The following is a 15,496-nucleotide window of genomic DNA, read 5'->3' on the forward strand; positions in this document are numbered from 1 at the left end:
ATCCAGTTTGGTGCTACTCTGACTGGTAGCTCCTGATGCCCTTTGAAGCAGAGTTGCCAGGGGATGAACTAGAGGCACAACAGAATTTGTGTTTGTGCAGCTTAGAAAGAAAGCTCACATGAAGTCTCGCTTTATTTTTACTAAAGAAACATGAGCTCTTTCTTATAAGGAATTCGCAAGCCTGATCTCATCAGATCTTGGAAGCTAAGCAGGGCCAGCCTTGATTAGTAATTGGATGGGAGATCTCCAGCAAAGACCAGGGTTGCAGAGGCAGGCAATGGCAAATCACTTCTTTTGCCTTGAAAACCCCAGCAGGGGGTGCCATAAGTCAGCTATGACTTGACGGCACCCTCCACCACCATCACCATTCTGGAGAGGATAGAGACAGCATTTTAAATTAACTAGCTAAACTAGGATGGATGGAGAAGGAGAACAGCATGCTTTGTTCTCATGGCTGCAAGATGGAGAAGAGAGAGAGAGAGAGAAGTTGGAAGGAAGGAAGGAACGAATGAACGAATGAATGAACGAAAATTCCCTGAGAGTAGCAATTTACATAACAAAGCGGTAGCCCTGAAGAGTGGAAAGGAAGGATGCAAAAGGGTCCTGATTTATCTGTCACTCTGGCTGTATAGCCCCCCTCTGAAGTCTGAGATTAAGAGATATTGCAAAATCCTTCACTTCCAATAGTATAATTTTTTAAATAAAAAAATTCTGCCCTTTCTCCAAGAAACTCAGGCTGACACACCTGGTTTCTGCTTTCCCATTTTGTCTTCCCAACAACCCTGTGAAGTAAGTTAAGCTGAGAGAGTGTGAGTAGCCCAACATCACTCATAGGGTTGCCAGATCCAGGTTGAAAAATTCCTAGAGATTTTGGGGGGTGGAGCCTGGAAAGGATGAGGTTTGGGGAGAGGAGGAATGGTATAATGCCATAGATCCCACCCTCCAAAGTAGCCCTTTTCTCCAGGGGAACTGATCTCTGTGGCCTGGAGATCAGCTGTAATTCCAGGAGATCTCCAGGCACCACCTGGAGACTGGCAACCCACATGACCCAGCTGCTTCAATAGCATTGTGGAGGTTTGAAGTTGGCGCTCTTAGATCCTAGCCTGAGCTGAAACCATCCTGCCATATTGATAGAACAACAACAACATTCGATTTATATACTGCCCTTCAGGATGACTTAACACCCACTCAGAGTGATTTACAAAGTATTATTGTCCCAACAACAATCACCCTGTGATGTGGGTGGGGCTGAGAGAGCTCCGAGAAGCTGTGACTGACCCAAGGTCACCTGGCTGGCTTCAAGCGAAGGAGTGGGGAATCAAACCTGGTTCTCCAGATTAGAGTCCTGCTGCTCTTAACCACTACACCAAACTGGCTCTCTGAAGTTGTATGGTACGTTTGATGCTGACTTGTACCAAGTCAGAACACTAATAATAACAACATTCAATTTATATACCACCCTTCAGGACAACTTAACACCCACTCAGAGCAGTTTACAAAGTGTGTTGTTATCATCCTCACGACAATCACCTTGTGAGGTGGGTGGGGCTGAGAGAGCTCCGAGAAGCTGTGATTGACCCAAGGTCACCCAGCTGGCTTCAAGAGGAGGAGTGGCGAATCAAAACCAGTTTTCCAGATCAGAGTCCTGCTGCTCTTAACCACTACACCGAACTGGCTCTAGTCTTTTTAGCCCAGTTTCGTGTACTCTGACGAGAAGTAGCTTTCCAAGGGCTTGGGCAGAGAGCCTTTCCTATCATCTGCTGTCTGAGAAACAGAGCTGCCAGGCTGAACCTGGAGCCTTCTATGTGCAAAGGCGTTTCATATTCAAAATTCCATTTCCTATTAATCACAGGGTTCTAGAATCTGGAGCAGTTCCAGCCCAGATGTTGCTTACAGCTCTGAATAAGCTGGTTAGGCAAGCCACTGCGAAAGACTCTGTTAGGCCTCAGCTCCCTCTCTTTGTTCTGAATGACACTTTATTTACTAGACCACCCTCAGTATAGACTTGAGTGACAGCAGCATTCTGCAAGGAGTGGTCTTACACCTGAGCCACAGGATACTCAAAAGCTTACATACGCTTCAACTGACGCAATGTAGTTCACTGACCCTTCCTTTCCTTCCTTCTTTCCTTCGCTTCCTGGCCCTGTGTCACACAGATATTTGTACCATTGATTTTCTCTTGTTTGGATGCCAGCTTTGGCGTTTGCCGTCTCTCCCCTTTCCTGCCCTTGTAGCTTTCTGTTGGTTGTGCCACAACTACCCTCATTGTGCCAAACAGCTGGAAAGCATCTGCCCAGGAATTTGGAGGGGGGGGCTGGCGTCCCCAAGCCAACCCATGCATGCAAACATTGGTGAAATTTCTATTGGTCTGTGCCTCTCTTGTGGGTGTAGCCTTAGAAATCCACAGAAGTCTGGCATTGCTAACCCTTTAAATACGACTCAGCTCTTAATCCTCCTCCAATTCCACCCTTTGATTGGACACATCAATTTCCTGTTTTGTTTCCCTTGGTAAGTCCGTCATTTCTTTAACCTCATTGCTGTTAGAAAGCGGGTGATGCATGACTGAGTCTGGCAGTACTCTGCAGTTACCAATATGGTTGCCAACTCCGGCTTGGGAAAGTCCTGGAGGTTTTGGAGCAGGACCCAGGGAGGACAGAGTGTCGGGAAGAGAGGGAGTTCAGCTGGAGTTGTGATGCCATAGAATCCACCCTCCAAAGCTGCCGTTTTCTCCAGGGGATCTGACCTCTATATAGTCTGGAGTGTTGTATAATTTCAGAAGATCTTCAGAGCTGTGCTTAACTGGTAAATACACCTCATTCTGAAGTGCCACCTGCCACTCTCCTACTCCATTCATGTATGTGTGTGCACCCTGTTTTGTAGATTAACAGTGCAATCCTAAACAGTGTTCCACCATTCTAGGACCATTGATTTCAATGGATTCTGAAGGGGGGAGCTTCGCTTAGGGTTGCACTGTAAGTCCTCCGCATGGTGAACGTGCAGCTTCGGCGGTTTCTACAGCGCCGTGCACATCGTTGCTATTTCCTAAAGGTTTGCGACCAGCAGTAGGGCTACAACTAGTAACATTAGTAGAACGAATGCTTGGAAGCATGGCCTGTAATCTCTGCACAACTGGAATGGAGGCCAGTTCACACATTGCTAAATTCTTGTGTCCCCCCACCTCCCCTGTCCAGTATGGGTCTTGTTCATCAGATGAGAACTGGGAGTTTGGCAGTCAGAAATTAATTCCCAGACACACATGGACCCAATTTGGATTGGGACCAGGGCATGTGGAAAGGTGAGGGTTTTGCCTTCTGCTGGACCATTTCCGCCCACCTGAAATTGCCAGTGCTGCTATTATCGGGAAAACTTACCATGTACTGATGGCTACATGTATGCTTCCCCAAAAGGGAAAACAGAAGCTCCCTAGGGCTATTTCAGGTGGGGTAAATGGTGCACGGGGCAAGTGTTCCTGCCCTGTGCTTGCTTACTGGATCCATGGAGAGCTCAAGGACTTTGTAACCATGACTTGTCCCTAAGGCACCTGGGAGGGACTCCAATCATTCCATAGAGAAAGAACTAGTATTTTGGACACCTGCAGATTCCCAGTTGTTAAAAAGCAGGGCTTTTTTCCTGTTCCCTGCAAAGTTCCTTGCCTTTTGCTGGGGTGAGCAGGACCAGAGCAGACTTTGCCAAAAAATAAAGTGGTGTAAACTTTGTACAGCTTGCAAAATTTTAACATTATGGTTACAGATTTGAAATGCCATTTGTTTTTGCCCGACATTTCAGATTGGTGGTTGTTGTGGGTTTTCCGGGCTGTATTGCCGTTGTCTTGGCATTGTAGTTCCTGACGTTTCGCCAGCAGCTGTGGCTGGCATCTTCAGAGGTGTAGCACCAAAAGACAGAGATCTCTCAGTGTCATGAGAGATGTCAGGAACTACAATGCCAAGACCACGGCAATACAGTCCGGAAAACCCACAACAACCATCGTTCTCCGGCCGTGAAAGCCTTCGACAATACATTTCAGATTGGATTTTAAAGTTCCGTACATGCATATGTACATCATAGGGTTTTCAAGCCTGAATTCTCCCTAGATGCCAAAATGACAAAATTGAGGCTGTCGTACTTTGGTCACGTCATGAGAAGGCAAGATCCTCTGAGAAAGTCAATAATGCTAGGGAAAGTGGAAGGCAGCAGGAAAAGAGGAAGACCTAAAACGAGATGGCTGGACTCAATCAAAGAAGCCACGTCCTCCAGTTTGCAGGATCTGAGCAAGTCTGTTAATGGGAGGACATTTTGGAGGTCTTTCATTCATAGGGTCGCCATAGGAAGGAGGCGACTTGACGGCACATAACAGACACACATATAATACAGACTGGCCGCAGCTCTCTAGGATTTCAGGCAGAGAAAGAGACTTTGCCGACACCTGTCACTGGAGGTGCTCAGGATTGAACCGGTGACATTCTAAGTGTGCTGGCTGCTAAAACTTCACTGAGTATTGTTCCCATACCAAGGCTTGATCCCTGGTCTATAGAGGCTGCCCAGTGCTGACTATAGGCTCCCTCCCAAGTGCAGAGGTGACTTGCAATGTCTAAGAATAGAAGGCTGCCCGGAAGGCCAATTTCAGTGGAAAGGAGGGATAAGAGTATTTTAAATTAGGTCAGAGTGTGTGTTGGAATGTGAATGTCACCTGTCACATAACCCAATGACTTACACCTAAGAACCTTTTGAAGATAACGGGCTCCAGTGTGTCCTGGGCACCAGAGCTCAGCCAGAGACTCTGAACTGAGATAAAAGCCAGCTGCTGTCATGCTAAGGTGCGACCAAGGAACAGAAGCTGGGGCAGCGAGAGAGAAGCCTTAACAGGAGACAGAAAACTGCACTCCAACGCTTCTCTTATTCCAGAAAGGTCACTGGATTTGACTGTTCTAGCAAAAAAAACCTGGCAGAGAAAGGCGGTTTGTGGCATAGTCAAGGCAACAGTTAGTTTGGCAACAAAGAGTTTGTGTCCATCATCAGTCTGTTTGTTTTCAAGGTGCAGCAAGGTTCTTCTTTGTTCCTCTTGTCAGGCTGTCTTGCAGAGAAAGCCTCCCCCCCCCCCGTCCCTTTCTTTTGCCTTTGTTACTGGAGCCCACATAGCAATGCTGAGCACCCCAGGCGGATTTATGAGTCACCGTTTCCTCTCTCTTTGTGGTGACTGTCGGCTGCTTCAGCGGCTGACCAAGCTGGGCGTTGGCTTCCAGCAGAAAACACAAGCCTGGAAGCTATCAAAAGAAGAAAGAGGTCAAATGACAGGCCTGATCCCTGCCTCTGGTCGCCAACTTCGAGTTCGGAAATTCCCAGAGATTTGGGGGTGAAGCCTGGGCAGGGGGAGGTTTGGGGGAGGAGACAGCGGGGTATAATGCCATATAGTTCACCTTTCAAAGCAACCATTTTCTCCAGAGGAACTGACTTCTGTAGACTGGACATCACTTGGTCTTTATGGTGCTATCGGACCCGGATCTTACTGCAGACCAACTGCAGACCAACACGGCGACCTGCCTGAAACTATCTTCATGGCGATAGATCAAGATGGGTAGCCATGTTAGTCTGTCTGCAGCAGTTGCAAAGAGCAAGAGTCCAGTAGCACTGATAAGACTAACAAAATTGGCAGTAAGGTATGAGCTTTCGTGAGTCACAGCTCACTTCTTCAGATACAGCTAGAATGTGAGTCCATCTGTCCTTATATCTTCAAGAGTGGAGTGATTTCGGATGCCGAAAGACAATAGCTGGTGAATGACAATAGCAGGCGTGATTGGATAGGGTAGGGTATGCAGAGGGGTGGTGGGTATGGAGAAATCAGCACTGGTAATGAGACAGGAAGCCTAGATCTCTATTCGGTCCTGGTGGCTGCATTGTTTTGAGCTTTGTTATCAGTTGCAGTTCAGCAGTCTCTCCCTTTCAAAGGATTGAATCGAGACCTAGGCTTCCTGTTTCATTACCAGGTTAGGCCAGCATAAAGAGGGAAAACAGAGAAAGGGAACAATTAGGGAATGACATTTTCTAAAAATGCAAAACTAAACCCCACTCCGGGTTGGATGCCAAACCAGGACAAAGCCTCTGTGTAGCAGCAACCAAAGACTCTTCTGTTCTGTCCACACTACATAGCTACTCTTGATACAATGGCTTCGTTTGAAGAGGGAAGAGTCTGCATTGCCGTGAATCCCCTCCTTTTGGTGGTCCAGTAAGAGGAAGGGATCCCTGTCTCCATATTTTGAGGAGGGGGGGGGAAAGGGAGATCCTGCCAGGCATGGGCATTGCCAGAAGAATGTAGCACAACTGACAGGAGTGCCTCCAGCAGTCCAACTGAAATTGTATACCTTTGCTTGATTTATTTATTTATTTAATGTCATTTATAGTCTGCCTTCCTCGCCGAGACTCAAAGCGTATTACACAGTATGAGATGAGCACAGTCAGCATCAAGTACATTTCCGTACACTATCAAGGATATTTCCATGAACAATGCAACAGGGCAAACATGTACAAGTTTGCAAAAACATAGCATTGGCAAGAATCCAGTACGGAGTAGAAGAAGTGCTGAAACGGAACATAATCAGTTCTGACATTAGACAACATGAAGCACAAGTAGCTCGTCGGAGTACATATAGAATGCAGCAGATATTACGTAAGGCAACAGAGTGGTGAAGTCTATGGTCCTTAACTCATTAGCGAAGCATCTGAGATCCCCTCCCTACAATATAGCCCTCCTATCTGAGTAAAAAGCCTTTTTGAATCATTTGGTTTTGCATAGTTTGCGGAAAGCCAGGGGACTGAGGGCTCTCCTGAGCTCCTTAGGCAGGCCGTTCCACAGGGAAGGGGCCACTACAGAGAAAGCCCGTGCATGGGCTGCTGTTGATTTTGCCATAAGGGAAGGGGGGCCCTTAATGAAATCCATGAACCCTACTTGCTGGCTGTCAGAAATTGGTGGGAGAACACTGCAGTCTTTCTGCAGTCTTTCAGATCTGCCAGGCACAACTCCCCTGAGAGAGAACTTCAAACTCCAGGATGAAAATGATACTACCTCTCCATAAAAGGACTGAACAGGGACTTCGGATTTCAAACTATCTATTAGGGGTGCCAGGTCTTCTGCTCCAGGGGGAGACCTCCTGTCTGTCTCCTGTCTGTCCCTGCTACTGCTCAGGTGGGTGGTGGGAGAACAATGGGGAGTGCGATTGGAGCCAACCAGCATTGCTAGAAAGATGACAGAAGTGATGTCATTACGCGGGTGGGGACACTGTAGCATGGAGCCAAAACTCGATGGTAAAACCATCGAGTTTTTGACTGAATGCTAGAGTGTCACTGGCAACATGATGATGTCAATTCTGGTCATGCTGTCAGTGTCATCATCATTTTACCGGTGATGTTACTACATAGCCAATAATTTAATTTTAATTAATTCAATTTCTTACATTTATATTCCGCCCTCCCCGCTTTCGCAGGCTCAGGGCGGATAACAGAATAAGGGTCTCCCTTGATAAGTGAATCTCCCACAGCTTGCCAATGTCATGCTGGTAAACCTATTTTCTCTAGATGTTAACTCTCTCAGCCAAACCTGGGACTCACCAACTGTTACAACAGGTATTAAGGATCTGACTCAGTTTAAGGGAGCCCCGTGTGTTCATGTGAATTTCACCTACCTACAGTTCACTTGGTACTTCCTTTCACGGCCCCCTGTACTTGATGTTTGTTTATTTTTTCATACTTCCTTCATAAAAGATCTGCTGAGTGAAGATCCACTTACTGCATCTGAAGGAAACGCAAAAATGCACGCTGGAATACAATGCACTTAGTCACAAGACTTGTTTATTTTAGCCCATGTGTGGAATTAGCTGTATAACCGCATGAACCATCTTACAAGAATTAGACCTTTTCCAGCCATCATGGTCAGTGTTATCTACTCAGACTAGCAGCATCTCTCCAGTGCCTCAGACAGAGGTCTTTCACATCATCTACTGCCTAATCCAATTTTTACTGGACATGCCAGGGATTGAACCCAGGACCTTCTGCATGCCAAGCAGATGCTTGATCCTGAGTCATGGGCCTTTCTCTAAGCCCTTGTTCAGCCAAGGATTCCTAGGCAAGGAGTGTTGTAATCGGGAGTTATACAGAAGAATCGTTTTGGTAAGATATCCCACTGCTGACAACATTTTGGACAGCCTGGTCACCATGTTGTAGTAAAGCGAAAACTCATGTCTATTTTCCTCCCAGTTCTCCTTTCACAGTGCCCTCTAGTGGCACCAGTGCTCATTCAGCCAATAATATTCCAGCCATCACAAAAGGCAGGCGTGCCAGGCTCTCTGCCCTCCTACAATTTAAGCAAGGTTACTCAGTGATCCGCTAGTAGGCTGTGGCCAATGTCCTCTTCAACCTCTGGAATACAGATGTCAAATGAGAAAAGGCTGAAATTTAAAGTACAGTGACTCTAGTACCTCATCCTTATAAAAAGGCACCCCAAAAGATAAAAGTAAAGCAGTGAGAGCAACAAATTTCACACGATGCTGAGTCGTGTCCCCCCCCTTATCTTTTAACCAAATGCAGCTGAAATTAGTGTGAGGAAGGAAGGAAGGAAGGAAGGAAGAAAGGAAGGGAGGGAGGGAGGGAGGCCTTCTTAACCCTTTCCCTTCCAACAGTTTTTCAGCTCCCGTCTACTTTTACTACTTTTTTTTAAATAAGGAAAAGATAACTGTAGGGTTCGCTCTGGTTCTCCCAGAGAATGGGATCAGGAAAAATCAGAACTGTCTCAGGTAAAGTAGGGCCATTGAAATATATGCGGGTGCTATAGGAGTGCATTCTCTGTTATGGCCCCCATGTTATAAAATGCCTTTTTTTACACAGGTAATAGGATTGGGCTGTAAGGAAATGGTTTAGGGAGATACACTGGAAAGGGATACGAATTGTAGACTATAGTACTGTCTACAGTCTGCTGCTGTAGGTGTGCACCTACCCAGATAGTTCTGCATTTTGCAATATAACAATAACAACAACAACAACAATAACATTTGATTTATGTACTGTGCTTCAGGACAACAACACCCACTCAGAGCGGCTTACGAAGTGTATTATTATTATCCTCACGACAATCGCCCTGTGAGGTGGGTGGGGCTGAGAGAGCTTCGAGAAGCTGTGACTGACCCAAGGTCACCCAGATGGCTTCAAGCGGAGGAGTGGGGAATCAAACCCGGCTCTCCAGATGAGAGTTCTGCCGCTCTTAACCACTACACCAAACTGGCTCTCATGTTGTCATGTTGATTCGCTTATATTTGTTTTCAGGACTGTTTTCAGTTCTGTATCAGATTTCTGCTTGTTGTCAAATTTCTGAAATCCTTACCCTGTTGTATTGTTTATCAAATGTTTATTGAGCTGTTGATGGTATTGGCCTACACTGTGTAATCCGCCTTGAGTCTCGGTGAAAGAAGCAGACTTGAAGTAGCACAAAATGAATGAATGAATGAAGGAACGAACGAACGAACGAACGAACAAACGAACAAACGAATATGTTTTCTGGGGTGGGAAATTCCTGGAGGTTTTAGAGGTGGAGCCTGCAGAGGGTGGTATTTGGGAAAGGGAGGGAACTTGGCAGGGTATCATGCCATAGAGTCCACCCTCCAGGGAAACTGATCTCTGTCGACTGGAGAGCAATTGTAATTCCTGGAGATCTCCAGGCCCCCTCTGGAAGCTAGCAACCTTAGAGTGCTACCAGACAAGGCTGCTGCATCTCCCAGCACTGCCAGGGGACTGAAACTCTCATTTCCGCCTCTTTTGCTGCTGCCAGGTTTCACCACTAAACGGAAATGGCAACTCCCCTAGAGCAGTGCATGACTACAATGGTCACCACTTTCCACAAGTATTCCGGCAAAGAAGGCGACAAGTACAAGCTAAGCAAGGCCGAACTGAAGGAGCTGCTTTGCAAGGAACTGCCCAGCTTCATGGGGGTAAGCGGGAGTTTTTGTTTTGTCTAAGGCAATTCTCTGACAAGATTTATCAGGCCTCTTCCTGGCAGATCTGCTTTACTCGAGCACTTTGACCCTGTCGGGCTTTCAAGGAGATCTGGGTGGTTGTGTACATGTTTCTGCTTTCTTCCATGTTATCCTCAAAACAACCCTGAGAGAGAGGATAGCCTAAGAGTGCACAACTGGCCCATGATTATACAATGAGTTTTGTGGCAGTGTGGGAATTGACACCTGATTCTCTAACCACTATACAACACTGCCTCAATGACAAGATTTGGGAAGCCCAAATCTACAGACATTGATGGTTCTGTGGCCTTGCCTGTCCTTCCTGGGGGAATGAAGCATTTGTTTTAATTGAGATTAATGTCCAAATGAGCAAACATTTATTTTATTTATTTTTTATTTATTTCAAATTTCTATTCTGCCCTCCCCGCATGCAGGCTCAGGGCGGATAAGAACATATTAAAATACAAAATACAGTAAAAGAACATATTAAAATACAATAAAAATCCATACACATTTAAAACAGGATGATGGACAGCCTTCACAGGGAGGGTTAAGATTTATACACCCCTTTTTTTCCAGGCTGGCGGAGGCCCAGCCTCAGCCATATGCCTGGCAGAACAACTCTGTCTTGCAGGCCTGGCGGAAGGATAGTAGGTCCTGCCGGGCCCTGATCTCAGCAGACAGAGCGTCGCACCTGGTGGGAGCCAGGACTGAAAAGGTCCTGGCTCTAGTTGAGGCTAGGCGGGGCCAGGGACCACCAACAGCTGTTTGTCCCCTGATTGGAGTGTCCTCTGGGGAATATATGGGGAGAGACGGTCCTGTAGATACGCTGGTCCCAGTCCGCATAGGGCCTTATAGGTCAATACCAGAACCTTGAATCTAATCCAGTACTCCACTGGCAACCAATGCAGCTCGCGTAAGAACGATGTTATATGTGCCTTATTTGGCACTCTTGTAAAACACGTACCATTGCATTTTGTACCAGCTCTAATCTCCGGGTCAGGCTCAAGGGCAGCCCCACACAGAGCAAGTTACAGTAATTTAGCCTAGAGGTGACCATTGCTTGGATCACTGTAGTTAAGTCACGGGTTGACAGGTAAGGGACAAGTTGCCTGGTCTGCCACAGATGGGAAAAACCACTGTGACAACCGCTGTGACCTGTGCCTCCATTTTCAGGGAGGCATCCAAGATCACCCCCAGGCTCTTAACCCTTGGAACTGGCACTAACGGTGCCCCATCGTGGGCCGGAAGCCGGGGTCCTGAACCTAATCCTCCGTGGCTCAAGTACAGGACCTCCATCTTTGTGGGGTTCAGTTTCAGCTGACTCTGCTTCAACCAACCAGTCACGGCTGCAAAAGCATGTTCCAGGACATCTGGGGCTGAGCCAGGCTGGCCATCCATCATCAAATACAACTGGATGTCATCTGCATATTGATGACACCCAAGCCTGAAACTTCACACCAACTGGGCAAGGGGGCGCATATAGATGTTAAACAGGGAGAGTATTGCTCCCTGTGGGACTCCGCACACCAAAGGGTGGTGGGATGACAATTTCTCCCCAAGCGCCACCCTCTGTTCCCGACCGTGGAGAAAAGAGACAAGCCACTGTAAGGCAGTCTCTCATATCCCCACATCAGTGAGGCAGTGAGTCAGAAGATCGTAATCAACTGTATCGAACACTGCTGACAGATCCAATAATATCAGCAGCACCAAACCACCTCGATCCAGATGTCTACGAAGATCATTTGTGAGGGCGACCAGCAACGTTTCCGTCCCATGTCCCGGATGGAACCCGGACTGGAAGGGGTCTAGGGCTGAGACATCCTTCAGGAAGCCCTGCAGCTGTTCCACCACCACCTGCTCAATCACCTTTCCCAGAAATGGGAGGTTCGAAACCAGGCGGCAATTGACCAAGTCAGTAGGGTCCAGTGATGGTTTCTTTAAAAGATGCCTCACCACAGCTTCTTTTAATGGCCCAGGAAAAACCCTGGAGCCTCAGGATAGGTTAACAATGGCCTCCAGTGAGGATTGCAGCCCCTTGGCACTGGCCTTTACCAGCCACAATGGGTATGAGTCCAAGGGACATGTGGTGGGACTAACTGATCGCAGGGTCCTGTCAATCTCCTCCCCAAAGAGTAGGCTGAAATGAACAAATATTGGCCCCGAGGACGTCCAAAGGGTCTCTAGCTCACTCACTGAATCAACTGTGGCTGTCAAGTCACAGCAGAGAGACAAGATTTTATCAACAAAAAAGCTCCCAAAAGCCTCACAGATTTTGGGTGTATAGTTAGCTGTATAGTTAGGAACTGGCTGTATAGTTAGGAACTGGGACAGACAGGTGTCCTTGTGAATGTGTGTACCTGTGTGCTTCCTTCCTCACCCCCCTACATATAACATACTTCCAAGTATATATGCCAAGCAAAAAGATATCAAAGGGTGTGTGTGTGTGTGTGCACACGCACGCATAAGTATATAAGATTGTGTGTGATATGGATAAATAGATTTTTTTCTCCTTTTCCCAAAATAGTAGAATTAACAGGCACCTGATGAAATTGATGGGAAGCAGGGTCAGGAAAGTCAGAAGAAAGTGCTTCTTCACACAACAGATAATTGACCCATGGAACCCATTGCCACAGGACAGTTCCTTGCTGAGGGCCAAACTGGATGTTATGATGGCCATAGATCAAATCCGTGGCCACTGATACCGTTTTAGAGATGACATTGTCCAATATAAAAAATGCCACAAGGGTCCCTAATATGGGAGGACCAGGAGAACTTATCCCTCCACTTTTCCAAGGACTGAAACAGCTGTGTGTGTTTGGGGGGGGGGGTAATGTAACACTGTAACGTCTAGCTTGGCTCTAAGACAGCTTTGAAAGGGAATAAGGGAAATGAATGGAGGATTTGTCCACCTACGGCACAATGACTAAAGGGAACCTAAATGAAATTCCCTGCTAGACAGGCTTACCAGTCCCCTTGGTGAAACTACAGAGTTTCTGGAAATTCCTAGAGCTATCCTATGCCACTACCAGGAAGTGATGAAGGGATGCAGCTGATGTCGCCTCCCTCCATGTCCCTGCACTCAGGCTCAGGCTCAGCCAGAGGATGTAGTGATGGACACAGGAATAAATGGCTTTAAGAGCAGACTAGAAAAATTCACGATGGACAACCTCAGAATACTGGGGCCAAGAGGCAACCTCAGAAGAAGGCCTCGGCCTCTATGTCCTGTTGTTGGCCCTCCAGGGTAACTGGTTGGCCACTGATAGGATCAGGCCCGGTGCCAGGTTTTCTGGCGCCTGAGGCCAGGGGCAGGTTCAGCGCTGTTGCTGCCACCCCGCACTTGCGCACACCTGGACTGTGTGATGACATCACATGGTAGACAGCTGGGACGATGTGTGTGTGTCCTCTCAGGCGTCCCACTCAGTTCCTCAGTGCACCGCCCCTGCAGCCTGCTGCGCCTGGCCTGCAGCTGTGAGTGCTGGCGGTGGCAGCAGCACAATGGGGCAACTGAATGGGAGGGCTGGGAGGCTGCAACAGCCGCAGGCCTGGTGTGGCAGGTGGCCAGGGTGGCGCGCAGGTGGCTTCCCAGCCCTCCAGTGCTGCTGCCGCCAGCTCCACAGCACATGCCCCTGCCCCCGGCGCCCTCTCTGGTACCTCAGTGCTCGAGGCGGCTGCCGGACCTGCCTCTATGGACATGGTGGCCCTGGACAGGATGCTGGACTAGATGGACTGCTAGTTCTGATCCTACAAGGCTGTTCTTATGTTCTTAAGCTTCTGGTTCAGGTGAAATTTACCTCTAAATACCAGCTGCTAGGGTTATTTATTTAATTCAATTTATATTCCACCCTCCCCACATCAGCAGGCTGAGGGTGGATTACTATTGGTATAGTAATTTACAATACATATAGCTTTAAAACCAATGAAACCACATAAATATTTAAAACATACAACAGCAGAGTTCTCCAAAAAACCACCACCCAACCATCTCCAAAACTATTTAACAGGCTGGGTGGTAGATACTTCTAGTAGGGGGGAATGTTTTCCTCTAGTCGGCCAGCGGGGAGGCCCAATCAGCATCAACCATATGCCTGGCGGAATTGTTGGGAGGAGGGTACAACAACAGCAAAGACTTCTGGGACACCTGGTTCAACGTTATGGGGAAAATGATGCGGGACTTGATAGAATATTGATCTGATCTGGAAGAGCTCTTGTTATGCCTTAAGCCACATTAAGATGCCTCAATCTCTGTCTTTAAAAATCTTCCTTCCACAGCAAAAGAAGGATGAGGCCAGTCTCCAGAGGCTCATGAGCAACCTGGACAACAACAAAGACAACGAAGTGGATTTCCAGGAGTTCGCTGTCTTCATGTCCTGCGTTACTATGATGTGCAATGACTTCTTCCAAGGCTATTCTGAAAAGATGCCACGGAAAAAGTGAAAAAAAGAAAAGAAATGGGAAGGTTGTGGAATGATGTCAGCCCTGGTGGCAGCTACGGAGATTCTCCATCGGCCTTCCCCTGCATATTAAAACCTTCCTGATTCTTCTATGGCCTTCCATTGTATGCGGGAATTATTTATCATGTCAATTTCCCCAATAAAGTTAGGTTTAGAATAATTCCTCCCTTTTTAGTTGCCTTTCTTTATTGACTAACATTTTATTTGGGGCACTGTATCTTTTCCCCCTCTTGTTGCTGCTGCTGCATTAATGTCACTTATCTATAACACAGTTATGATTAGAGATGGGCACAAACCTAAATATGAACCAAAAAAGCCCATGAACCAGCCCAGTTCGGGGTTCACAAACCATGGTTCGTGGAAGCTCGTTTCCACGAACTTCTACGAACTGGACTACTGATTTGTTTGGTTCGTATTAAAGGGCCAGTTTAAATGGCCATTTGCCCGGAGGAAATGGCCATTTAAACGGTTCCTGTCACTTGCAAGCAGCAGGGCCCTTTAAATTATCAGCTGGCAGGCGGCAAGGGGGATGCCCCCCTCGCCAACTGCCAGCTGATAGTTTAAAGGGCCCTGCTGCTTGCAAGCGGCAGGGCCCTTTAAATGGCCCAACCCCCACCCCAGCCCCAGCCCCAGCCCCAGCCCCCCAGTTACTTTCCATCTGATGCTGGGGTGGTGAAGGCCTCCTCCGCTGCCCTGCAGGCACACAGGGCAGCAGAGGAAGCCAAAAATGGCCTTTCCACCCCTCAAATGGCAGTTGTGGCAGTTGGGGCTGGGGCTTGGGGGGGGTGAGGGGCCAGGGCTGGGGTTGGGGGCTGGGCCGTTTAAAGGGTCCTGCCACTTGCAAGTGGCAGATCCCTTTAAACTATCCGCTGGCAGTCAGCGAAGGGGGGAATCCACCCCTGCCACCTGCCAGTGGATAGTTTAAAGGGTCCTGCCCCTCGCAAGAGGCAGGAAAGGGGCATTTAAACCCCATGAATCATGAACCATGAACTGGTTCGTAACTGGGCCTGTTCCGTGCCAGTTCGTGGTTCGTGGAAACCTCATGAACCA

General features: G+C 47.7%; 1 protein-coding gene across 1 annotated transcript; it reads left to right on the top strand.

Annotated features, from left to right (window-relative positions):
* The first annotated feature begins 2,398 nt into the window (after positions 1-2,398).
* Positions 2,399-14,606, top strand: LOC129341652 (protein S100-A4-like). Its single transcript, XM_054996946.1, has 3 exons — positions 2,399-2,508; positions 9,809-9,968; positions 14,265-14,606. The coding sequence occupies exons 2-3, from the start codon at positions 9,828-9,830 to the stop codon at positions 14,427-14,429; spliced, it is 306 nt and encodes a 101-aa protein (XP_054852921.1). The 5' UTR covers positions 2,399-2,508; positions 9,809-9,827; the 3' UTR covers positions 14,430-14,606.
* Positions 14,607-15,496: the final 890 nt, after the last annotated feature.

This window comes from Eublepharis macularius, chromosome 1 (genome assembly GCF_028583425.1).
Source record: "Eublepharis macularius isolate TG4126 chromosome 1, MPM_Emac_v1.0, whole genome shotgun sequence".
Taxonomy (NCBI): Eukaryota; Metazoa; Chordata; class Lepidosauria; order Squamata; family Eublepharidae; genus Eublepharis; species Eublepharis macularius.